The sequence below is a fragment of the Pipistrellus hanaki genome (genome assembly GCF_964339955.1).
Source record: "Pipistrellus hanaki genome assembly, chromosome: 9".
Lineage (NCBI taxonomy): Eukaryota > Metazoa > Chordata > Mammalia > Chiroptera > Vespertilionidae > Pipistrellus > Pipistrellus hanaki.
In genome coordinates, this window is record NC_140511.1 from 25,597,999 (window position 1) to 25,610,349 (window position 12,351).

General features: G+C 38.6%; 1 protein-coding gene across 5 annotated transcripts in view; it reads left to right on the top strand.

The window, feature by feature from the left end:
• The window catches only part of MTMR2 (myotubularin related protein 2), an 88,192-nt gene that overhangs the window by 42,694 nt on the left and 33,147 nt on the right, over nucleotides 1-12,351 (top strand). For all 5 annotated transcript variants that reach the window (XM_084895386.1, XM_084895388.1, XM_084895387.1 and 2 more), the window contains one exon: nucleotides 10,900-10,975. In XM_084895386.1, the coding sequence (XP_084751512.1) occupies nucleotides 10,900-10,975 (76 nt within the window). The remainder of the gene's footprint in view (nucleotides 1-10,899; nucleotides 10,976-12,351) is intronic.

The window sequence follows — 12,351 nt, forward strand, 5'->3', positions numbered from 1 at the left end:
ATTGGGTGTCTGCCCCCTGGTAGTCAGGGTGCATCATTGCTACTGGTCATTCCGTTGTATAGTCAATTTGCATATTAGGGTTTTATATAAATACTAGAGGCCCGGTGCATGAAATTTGTGCACAGAGGGGGGGTGGTGTCCCTCAGTCCAGCCTGCACCCTCTCCATTCGGTCCCCTCAGGGGATATTCAACTGCCCATTTAAGGCCTGATCCTGGTGTAATCGAGCCTAAATGGGTAATCGGACAGCCCTCTTACAGTCCAGGACTGCAGGCTCCCAACTGCTCGCCTGCCTGCCTTCCTGATTGCCCCTAACCCCTTCTGCCTGCCAGCCTGATCACCCCCTATCCACTCTGCTTCCAGCATGATTGATGCCTAACTCTCCCCTACCAGCCTGTTTGCCCCTTACCGCCCTCCCCTTCAGGCCTGGTCCCCCCAACTGCTTTCCCCTGTAGGCTTGGGTCCCACCCAGCTGCCCTTCTTTGCAGGCCCAGTCACCCCCAACTTCCCTCCTCTACCATCCTGGTCACCCCTAACTGCCCTCCCCTGTTTGCCTGATCACCTACAGCTGCCCTCCCTTGCAGGCCTGGTCCCTCTCAACTGGCCTCCCCTGCTGGCCATCTTGTGGTGGCCATCTTGTGTCCAAATGGGGGCAGGATCTTTGCCCACATGGGGGCAGCCATATTGTGTGTTAGAGTGATGGTCAATCTTCATATTACTCTTTTATTAGAAGGATAGAGACCTGGTGCATGGGTGGGGGTCAGCTGGGTGTCCTGGATCAGGGTGGGAGTTCCCTTGGAGTGTGGGGTGGCCTGGGTGAGGGGCTGTGGTGGTTTGCAGGCCAGCCACACCCCCAGGTGGCCCAAGCAGAGGCCCTGGTATCTGGAATTTATTTACCTTCTACAATTGAATCTTTGTATCCTGGAGCCGAGTCAAGCCTCCTGCTTGCCCTCTGGCTGCAGCCATTTCTGTTGGAATTTGTTTACCTTCTATAATTGAAATTTTGTACCCTTAAGTGGAGATTTAGGCCAGCAAGGGCAGGCAGAAAAGCTTGGCTAACCCAAGCTTCCCTCCTGCTCTTTGTGGCTGTAGCCATCTTGGTTGGGTTTATTTGCATATTTGCTCTGATTGGCTGGTGGGCATGGTTTGTGGGCGTAGCGGAGGTATGCTCAATTTGCATATTACTCTTTTATTAGATAGGATTGATAAAAGGTGGTAGTTGCTACTGTGGTTATTTTCATATTTTGAGTTATTGAAAAAAAAGTCTACAGCTCTATGCTATTCCCCCCTCATCCCTACAGTGTCTTCTGTTTACTTTCATCTTGTAATAGTGTGGTCAATTTGAGAACCATTTTGATTACTAATTAAAATCTATAATTTTACATTTGGGTTTACTCTTCGTGTTGTACATTCTGTGGGATTTGATAAAAGTATAATGACATGTTTACATTATTCTGTATCACACAGAGTAGTTTCTTTGCTTTAAAAATCATCTGCACTTCACCTGTTTTTCCTTCTCTCCCTTTTCCTTGCAGCCAGTGAACTTTTTACTGCTTGCATAGTTTTGCCTTTTCCTACATGTCATCTAATTCTAATGCATAGCCAGATTGCCTTCTTTCACTTAGAAACCTTTAAGGTTTCTTCATTTATTTTTGTTACTTGATCATTTATTTTTTTCACTGAATAATATTTCTTTGTATGGATATAACACAGTTTGCTTATCCATACACCTACTGAAGGACTTTCAGTTGCTTTCAAGTTTTAACATTAAAGAACAGCTTGCATATTAAGATTCAAATTTGAATGTTTTACTTTTTAAAAATAAAAATAAAATATTTACTGTTGAAAGTATATTAGATATGTCCCCTCCCCCCCCCTCCACCCCCATTGAAGGTTTTCTTGATATTAGGTACATTCATTTCCTAGGGATGCTGTAACAGTGTACTTACTGCAAATTAGATGGCTTAAACAACAAATGTTCTCTCACAGTTCTGGAGCATGAGGGGGTTAGGGGGATTGTGGTTTGAGACTTGGAAGGGCAGCAAGATACTTCACAGGGAGATGGAAAAACAAATGTTTGCTAAAATTGTTTGCTGGAACACAGAGAGGACTTTGAATAAATGGGCCTTGCTAGGTTCCTCTCTGCCCATCACACATCTATAATAATAAAAGCATATATGCTAATTAGACCGGGCCTCCTTCCGGATGAAGCCAGGGCTGCAAGGGCCAAGGCAAGCAAGCTGTGACCAGCTGGTAGGCTGAGGCGGGTGGGCAGAGCCTCCCTCTGTGAGGGAAGCCTGAGTCCCAGGTGCCTGCTGGTGGCCGGAGGAAAGCTGGTGCCAGCATTTGGGGGAAGGAAGGCCTACTCGTGCACAAATTTTGTGCATCGGGCCTTGAGTTAGTTTATTTTAAACCAGAGTTACATGTTATGCTATGTCCCTTCCTGGAGCAGGTCCTCTATGTAAATTCTTTTAGGCTGGGAAAGGAGGGTGGTCAAAGGCTCTTTCTGAGTCTTTGTTTCTTAATAACCAGTTTAAAATCAATATCCTAAAAGGCGTATGTTGGAGTGGCAAACTGCTTCCCTTACCTCTTTCTTAACTGCTGGTGAAGTCCAACAGTTTTTGGTTTTCTTGGCGTGTGGATCCCATCACTTCAGTCTCTGCCTTGATGGTTACATGGCAGCATTCTCCCTATATCTATCTGTAATAAAGACAACAGTCATGTTGGATTAGGGGTCTGCCCTACTCCACTGTATCCTTATCTTAACTAATTACCATGACTCTATCTGCAGTGACCCCATTTCTCTCATTGTCATAATTAGCTAACTTATATTAATAATGGGAAGAAAGCAAAGGCGAGGCCAGACATCATTATAAGCATGGTCATCTGGGCAGCTTCACCAGGAAGCTATAGTTCCACACTCCTGTTTCCTGCAGAACCCTGGGGAAAGGGATCAAACAAAGAGAAATGGGTGCATGCACAGTGAAGTCAGGGTGACTAGGGAAGGTGCTTGTCTGTCAGTCTTACCTGGGAAAAAGGTAATTGCCTAGGGGGTGAAGCTACTACAAGCAAGTGAGATCTTGGAAGGTTAAATCTCTGGGCAAAGAATTCTCTCTCTCTTTTGCCTCTTTGCTCCTGCTCCCTTACTCTCTTGCTCTGTGACCTGTACTCTCCGGTGCGCTAGCCCTTCATGTGACCTTAAGCAGCAGTGTGGCCATGCAGACCCCAGATGGAATGGATTGCTGCTGGGAACACAAGCTAAGCTAGCCAGATGCTGGCCTAGACTGGGCAGAGGCTTTAATCCTAGCCTTGCTGAAAAAAAGATGGACTTCTTCCATGGTGAGACGGGGGAAATGCAACATTGGAAACCCAGGGGTTTAATTCCACAGAAATAAATATCCCTCATTCTCCAGTGCAAGTCTCAGGAAATCACTTTCCTTGCAACATTGCAAGAATTCCACTTCCATTGGCAACAGCTGGGGACACTGAGGGCACTCCACCTTTCTAGATAAGGTCACATTCTGATGTACTGTCAATTAGGACTTCAACCTATCTTTATCTGTAGGAGGGCACAATTCAAACCGTAGCAGGAAGTGATGCTTTTCAGACTGTATCTCTGAAGATGATGTTGTTGAATCATTGATGTGATGTAATGGTATCCACTGCTTGCTAATTGTGGTTTCAGCTCAAAACCAAATTGTTCTTGGCAATGTTATGAAAGGAAAGAGCTTCCTTGTGCTCGAATTTGGATGTGCTTTCAAATATATAACCAATAAGATCCATCCCAGATGCCAGTCTTTGACTCTACCCTGTTCATATTTTATTTGCATGATTCATTTGCTTACTTTGTGGTTTGTTAGTTTTGGAAGAAAAAGGGGTTCTATGGAAAGTAACCTCATATGGAGATCTGATTATAAATTCCTAACTGGGCTGGTCATGATGGGGAGTGATGCCCCAGGAATATAACTTTAGTTAAAGGCTTATCTTTGCCTTAAGCCCTGTTCATTGTTTCAGTGCATCCAAATAACATACCTTTAAACGCCCCCTTTCAGATCCCTCCTGAAGCACGGGCGTCTCCTGCCTTGCTTTCTCTTACCTTCATGTAATCTGCCTTCCCTTCCTTTAATTTCAAGTGTAGAAAAGTAACTGGAAAACTATTGTTCTCTAGAGTCTTTGGGATCTTGCTCCCCGGCATAACTTCAGTTTGGCTCAAATAAATGCATAAGATTCTTTACGAGTTTGGAAGTTTCAATCAAGTTGTATAAAAAAAAAATTGACTAAAGTAAAATTGATGTAAAAACGATTTTCTTCAATAGAATTATTCAATGAAGAATAAGTTCATTATTTTTTCCTCTACTGTTTTAGTACATAAAGAAACTGGCGGATAATTTGTAACTTCCACAGACTCATTTTTCACTTTCAGATGATTTTAAGTTATTGTTTTGCAGATTTCAAAAAATTTCTTTCCTGTTTATCTGTCATCTGACATTCCATGTGAAAACTGATCCATAAACTTACCACTTGCAGATCAGCATTACAGATAAGGTTTCTGAAATTTCTTTATAATGATTTCCTGATCAGAGAGAGAAGGAGAGATGGGAGGTGGGTTAAAGTCACATGGAAATTTACAGAGCTTGATAAAGAGGGCATGAAAGACAATGGGGAAAAACATGGTTGGGGAGAGAGCAAAACTGAATTGATTTTAGCAATATAAAAAGAATTATAAATTTCTATCTGTGTATTTTTCACCAATAAGATTTTAATGTGAGTTATAGACTTCTTGATAATAAGAAAAGGATTAAGTATTGTATTCAGTATTGTATTTAAAGAGCAGACCTTTATAATCTATCTAATCAGAACTCGGGAAGCAACCGGTTCTAAGGGGAAACAGGTCGGATAGTCAGTTAATAACACTATTTTGAACCAGCAAGAGAAAAGTGTTTTATGTATTCCAGGGGATTTCTCCAGGAGGGGATTTTTCTCCTCGTCTCAGAGCGGGGGGGAGTTATATAACTTTTTCCCGCTAAAGTTATTTCCATGTGAATGTAGAAAAACCTGATGAATCAAATCAGTCTGGCTTTGCTGCTTTAATTCCACCTTGTAGAAAGGTAGGCTCCTGTTATTTCTGAGTAGTTCTCTTGTTTTGATCTTACCTCCTTTATTTGTTATATTTGCATTTCTTCTTTCATTACTAACATATCTTAAATGTAGTTCTTCTCAAGTAAAAATTAATTAGTTGGTTGTATTTGTTTATTATGCCTCTGTCAAATTTAACTACTTTTTCCAACATATTGATGCCTGATTTTAAGGCTCCCATGAGACCCTTTTCTTTATGGAGAGATGCCAAATTTTAGAAGTTAAAAGGCAAAAAAATGAGGGACATAGTATGCTGCCATAATGCTGAAATCACTCTTCTTACTGCTTTTTTAAGAATAAGGTGCTCTTTATTCTGTAGCTAATTCTAGAAGTCAGTAGCTAAAGAATTGTCGAGGCTGTGGTTCTCTTTATGTCATGCTGTCTCAAATATTAACTCTGTGTATGTTATTTTGTATAATCTAAAATTTTATTTATGGAATTATGGAGATATTGTGTTTATTGTGATTAGATTGTAAGGTGTCTTTAATCCCCATTTGTTTTAGAGCAGAGAAACAAAGCACCATATGAATAGAATATTGTGAGATGAGGTGAAAACTTCTATTAATGTGTCTGTTACGTACTTCTTACAATTTAATATAGCATCTTGCAAATCCCTTTATGTTTCAACTGTCTCATTTCATACAAACCTGTAAGGTAGATATTATTTTGATATAAATATGAAAGACTCAGAGATGTTAGTATGGTGGCAATAATTTTTTTTTTTTTTTTTTTTTTTTTTTTGCTATAGGGTCATTAGGATATAACAACTTAAGCTTTTGCTGTACACCACAAATTTTTTATATAGAAGTCTTAATTTTGATTTCTTCCTTTCAGCTTAATTGCTCTCAGGCAAACCCCCCTCTTCCCCCACAAAAAAGCAGAACATGTGGATTATATTTTTGGTGACATGGCCATATTTGAGAATGACTTCCTGTTACCATCAATCATATTAGAGAGGTCATAGCATTTTTCTTCAAAGATCTGATAACATTTTGTTGTCTTCTAGAATATGTTGATAAATCTGAAGCCAGCCTGATCTTGCTGTTGTACATTACTTCTCTCTCTCTCTCTCTCTCCCTCCCTCTCTCTCTCTCTCTCTTTCTCTCTCTTTCTCCCTCTGCCTATGTACTTAGTTTGTCTTGTAATTATTAATTTTTAAATATATTTTATTGATTTTTTACAGAGAGGAAGGGAGAGGGATAGAGAGTTAGAAACATCAATGAGAGAGAAACATCGATCAGCTGCTTCCTGCACACCCTCCACTGGGGATGTGCCCACAACCAAGGTACATGCCCTTAGACCAGAATTGAACTTGGGACCTTTCAGTCCAAAGGCCTACGCTCTATCCACTGAGCCAAACTGGTTTTGGCTGTCTTGTAATTCTTATAGTTCAAAAGAATTTGCTAAGAAGTACCTAGCTGTATCTCTGTTCATTTTTTAAGTATGTGGAATCTGGTAAGCTATTTTTATCAACAAGCTTAGAAAGTCAATTATTTCAAAAACATATTCTTCCATTATGTATTGGATTATTGTTCCTATTCTGTTTTGACTTTTTTCTTTAGGATATACAGTTCTTTCATTGGTTCTTTATCATCTTCCTTCATGATTTTTACCTCTATTCTTTTTCTATAAATCCGTAGAGCAATTTTTATGGTTGGCCTCAACATAAATGTTGTTTTCTGAATAATCAATATAGCTCTTAATTCTAACAGATTTTATTTCTTCTATTACATTTTTAATTTTTTTGCAGTCATTCTTTATTTGTCCCATTTCTCTTAGTCTCAGTGCTAAGAGACTTATGGCCTTTGTTCCTGGTCCTACGGGAATATGGCTAATTTCCTTTTGACTATGCCAGCTAGTTTATAAAGTGTCTTGTAATGGATATGGACTCTATATTATAGAGTATTATTTTCAGAAGACTGTTCTTTTGTTGAGCATCAGGCTGATACTTCCTTTTCCTTGTCAAATAATCTTTTTTCTAGGCCCAATTTTTTCTCTTATGTTTGATGAAAGATAGCCATGTTCAAAACCAGTGATGACCAACATATGTAGAGTATGGGTTGCCCTTGGCCTTGCTCTGTTCACTTGTTTGAGTTCTTTTTATATCTTTTGGCTCTAACATAAATTGTTTATACATAACCTCTGGTGTATATCTATTGTTAAAAGTCTGTCATTTAGTGTAGCTTTTCTGGACAAAGTTGGGATCTTGTCTTACCTTCTCTTCGTTGCCCTTATTCTCTGACATGCTGGTCAGAAAGCATACTGGTATAGGAGAGGCTGTGGCTCTCAGTATGCACTGAATTCCCTGTCTTTTTTCTCACATTACAAAGCTTTACTTCTTACACCTCTTAAGTTACCCTTTACCCCTTCCAGAACTACCTTCCTCTCCACTCCTGTAGAGTATATCAATACACATACATTCTTGGATATGCAAATTCCTTCTGAATTTCAAAAAGAGAGGAAGGTGGTCATGGGAATAACACTGTAGCAGCTACAAGAAAGTATACCTCTGAAATATAGGAACTACTGCCCAGCTTTGTAAGGGATATAATCTTTGTATTTCCAAATCATGTGGTAGACAATGGGCAGAAGATAAAGACTTTCACATGTATATCATTGTTTGATTTTTTTTTAAAAAGTACTCTGTTATTATTTGTATCATTTTTATCTAATTGTGTTGTTTTCATAATCCGTAGAAATTGTTACCAGAGTTTGGTAATCAGTTTAGCCTCAATTTTTAATTATTTGTAGTAGGAAATGTTTATTGAATATATATTATGTCAACACTGATATAAATGCCTTAAGTATATTAACTAATTTAATTTTTATAAAATCCTTTTGTGGGGTACTATAATTATTATCATGTTATAGATGGGGAAATGAGGCAATAAAGAAGTTGGACACCCAGACTAAGAATACCTAGCTAGCATGTAGAATAGTCAGGATATGAGTCCAGGTAATCCACATACTTGCAAATTGCATCTTTATCCTGTTTTTCTGCATCCTCACAGACTCAGTTTACTTCCTTTTTTCTTGCCTCTCTCCTTCCTTCCCTGCTCTGTCTCTTCCTTTCTTCTATGATTATGTTATGTATTAGGTACTGGCAATTAGATGTCATTAAAATATATGACCTTTTTGAGTTTTAGAATTTGGAATATAAAAGGTACATATATGTAAATATATATTTTTATTCTTTAGGTATTGCAGTAAGGTTACTTTATTAAATAAAACATTGTACTTTCAGAAGTATGAATTTGTTCAGATTGCAGATTTATTGAACAGAATTAATTCTTTGTAGTTCTTAGCTTATTGGTCTTAGTTGAGTACTGAGCTATGGTAGTGATGTCTACTCCTCCCTAAGCACCTGATTTAAACTAAGGAATAATTTTTTTGTTTTGTTAGTGAATGATTTTTAGAGAGAGAGGAATCGGAGGAAGGGGGGAAAGAGAGAGAAAGGAGAGAAAGATATTTGTTGTTCCACATATTTATGCATTCACTGGTTGATTTCTGTATGTGCCCTGACTTGGGATTGAACCTACAACATTGGGGTATCAGGACGACCCTCTAACCAAGTAAGCTACCTGGCCAGGACAAACTAAGAAATAATTTGATTATCTGGAAGATTAGATTATGCCCAATCCAAGCACCACTTGCACATGAAATGTGGCTGTTGAGCACTTGAAATGTGGCTAGTCTGGATTGAGATGTGTTGTGTATATATAAAATACCCTCTGGATTTTGAAGGCTTGGTATAAACAAATATATAAAATGTCTTATTAATATTTTAAAAATATTTGTTGCATTCTGAGATGACAGTAATTTCGATTTATTGGATTAAATGCAATATATTAAAATCACTTTTGCCTGTTTTTCTTTTTCTTTTATTTAATATATTTTTATTTATTTTAAAGAGGAAGGGAGAGGGAGAGAGAAAAACATCAGTGATGAGAGAGAATCATTGATTGGCTGCCTGCTGCATGTCCCCTACTGGGGATCGAGCCTGAAACTTGGGCATGTGTCCTTGACCAAAATTGAACCTGGGACCCTTCAGTCTGCAGTCCGATGCTCTATCCACTGAGCCAAACTGGCTAGTACTGTTTTTATTTTTCTTAATGTGGCTTCTAGACAATTAAAAAGAACATATGTAGCTCATGTTACATTTATAACGAGTATTTAAAAGTGTATAAGATAGGGTACCTCTTCTCCAGGAGTCTGGTGGGGAAGAAGACAGGCACTTACAGTGGGTGGTGCTAGATTGGAGCTCATGCACAGGAGGGATCTGACACAGTTTTGAGGGTCTGCGGAGGGTGTTCTCTAGGGAGTTAGCACATTGTGTTTTCTTCCTTTTTAACCTGCTATCGGACTCTTAAGTCTCCTTTTTCGATTGAAGTAAATGAAAGTCAAAAGCTTTAAAAAATGTTTGAGAATCATTTATTTTAGTGGTGTTGGTTCTCACTCTAATGAAACAAACCAAGGTTGAAGTAGAAGGCTTGTGTCTGCTTACAGATACCACTGCTTGGCCCTCCCCCAGAACTGGTTAGACAACAAAATGGATGGTGATGCTACTTGCTAGGTGTGGAATGCAGGTCAATTTGAAATCTGTTGAGTTCAAGGTTATCTGTGGGACATCTATATGGGGAGGAACATTAATCAGTTGGATCTGTAGAAACAGAGTCCCAGAAAAATCTCTGCTGATAATGTAGATTGATGTTAGATGAAGTCATAGAGTATGAGATCATCAGGAAGTGAGTAAAGTGAAAAATGGACAGACCTCTGAGGAACCTCAGGAAAGGTTAAGAAAAGGGAATATAAAGGTCATTGAGAAAGAATGGCCAAGGGAATGTGCAGAAAGTGTCAAAGGTAGCCAAGAAATAAAAACGAAGATGGAAATGTCCATGGTCTTTAATAATGAGCTGGTTATTGGGAAGAAAGTGGGTTATGTGGCAAAACCAGATTGCAAAAGGTTGAGGAATGAATGGAAGATTAAGAATTGTTGGCAATGAAGTTTGGGAGTGAAAGGGGTGGAGAGGAGAGGCTTGAGGTAGCTAATGGCTGTGTTTAATATGTGGTGTGTGTGTGTGTGTGTGTGTGTGTGTGTATGTTCCTTCTCTGTTTAAATCCACAAGAAACCTGGACTTACATTCTTGGAATCCAGTGTCGCATCTTTTATAAGGGAGCTACTTAGTAAAACATTATTGATCATGCTTTTGATTCATTTAATATCTCTTCAACAAGATTCTTTATCAATATCATTTCTAAATTCTCTAAATGTTAAATCTACATAAAAGCTTGATTTCTGTCTGAGTTTGAGTGCATTAAGGCCTTTAGACATGGTTTACTGGAAAGAAATTGGACTTCTGTAGTCCACTAAAAACTATAATTCAGATCCAGATTTTGACACTTTTTAGCTATGTGATCTTGAACTAATTGTCACTTCTGGCTTTTTTTTCCTCATCTAGGATTGAGGATAATAACACCTAGCCTTACAGGGCTGAGCAGGATTCAATGAGGAAATGTGTAAAGCGTTTTGTATATAATACCTTATACAAAGCAGTCACTCGGTAAATGCTCTGTAGAAAAATCGTAGCTTTATGTTTTACACATGCCAACACTACAGTTTCTGTAATTTGATTTAAAGTAGTATGTGTAATATAATGTTATTACTTTATATTAGAGCAAGTATACTTAGTTAAAATTCAGCGATAAATTAACTTTTGAGTAAAAAATATTTCCTTTCTTGTCCCCTCCTTCCCTTTCCAATCCAGGTCCTGAGGGAGTCTAACAAATTAGCAGAAATGGAAGAGCCACCCTTGCTTCCAGGAGAAAATATTAAAGACATGGGTCTGTAACAGTATTTTTTGCTGAATTTCCTTCTCCTTTCTGACTGTACAGACTATTCAGAACTCTCAATATACAGAGAACGGGCTCACTGTTCTGTAGCACTCTTTACTGCTTGCCTTCTCAGATGTAGTGTGTTATTTGCCTAGGCTTAGACCTGTTGGTTTTGTTTGTATTTTGACTGCTGGGAAACATGCACATCAAATATCCTGCTACTTCTCTGATTACTTTACTTTCATCAAAAATAAGTGATTTAAAAAACTTATTGCTGAATTCTGTGAAAGAAAATGTCATTATTTTGAATTACCACAGTAAGATATTGGGTTGCCTAGATAGGAAACATTGAATTACACTTTGTACAAGTAATTTTTCTGAAAACCCTTTCTGTTCTTTTTCTTTATTTTTTCCTACTCTGTATACACTCAGGTCAGTTTTTGGATGAAAATATTTCATCTTCATTGCAAAGCAAGCCATTTCCATATGGATGTGTACTTTTCTTTGTCCAGCCTATAGAACCAAGCATTAACTTATTTGTTTGAACTGGAAACTAGAAACAAGCATTTAAGCTTTTTTTCTTTTGTCTTCATGATTTTATTTTAAAATACCCATAGCTCTTGAGAAAGTAATATAATAGGAGAATAAAGTAAATGGTTTATTAACCTGACCAGTGTGGCTCAGGGGTTGACCATTGACCCATGAACCAAGCGGGGTCAGGATTTGAATCCACGTCAGGTCATATGCCTGGGTTGTGGGCTCTATCCCCAGTAGCAGGCATGCAGGAGGCAGCCTATCAATGTTTCTTTTCCTCTTTCTTCCTCTCTCTGAAATCAATTAAAACATATTTAATAAAATAAATGGTTTCTTAGCCAAAGTAAAACCACCTTTTATTTTATTATCAATCAAAATTTTAAAAGGACTTAATAAATGCTTAATTTTCCTTGTCCAGGTTTTATTTTCCTGTATAAAACTAAGCAAGCCAAAAGGTAACTCCAAGTGGGTACCTCCCCAGTGTCTTTTTTCCCCCCTACTCAGCCTCATGTTTATCCTGAACTCTTGTTCTGCTGAATGCATACTGAGTTAGGTATTATATCTTATTAACATTGGATATTATACACTATACACTGAGTGGTTAGATTATTATGATCTCTGAATACATAATAATCTGGTCACTCAGTGTATATCCTATATAATAAAAAGCTAATATGCAAATTGTCCCCTCGACCAGCAGGCAGGCCGGCCAGCCGCCCATGTCCCCTCCCCCTCATCAGGCTGGCCGGACCTCACCCATGTACGAATTCATACACCGGGCTTCTAACACACACACGCATACACACACACACACACACACACACACACACACACACACACACTCTGGCCAA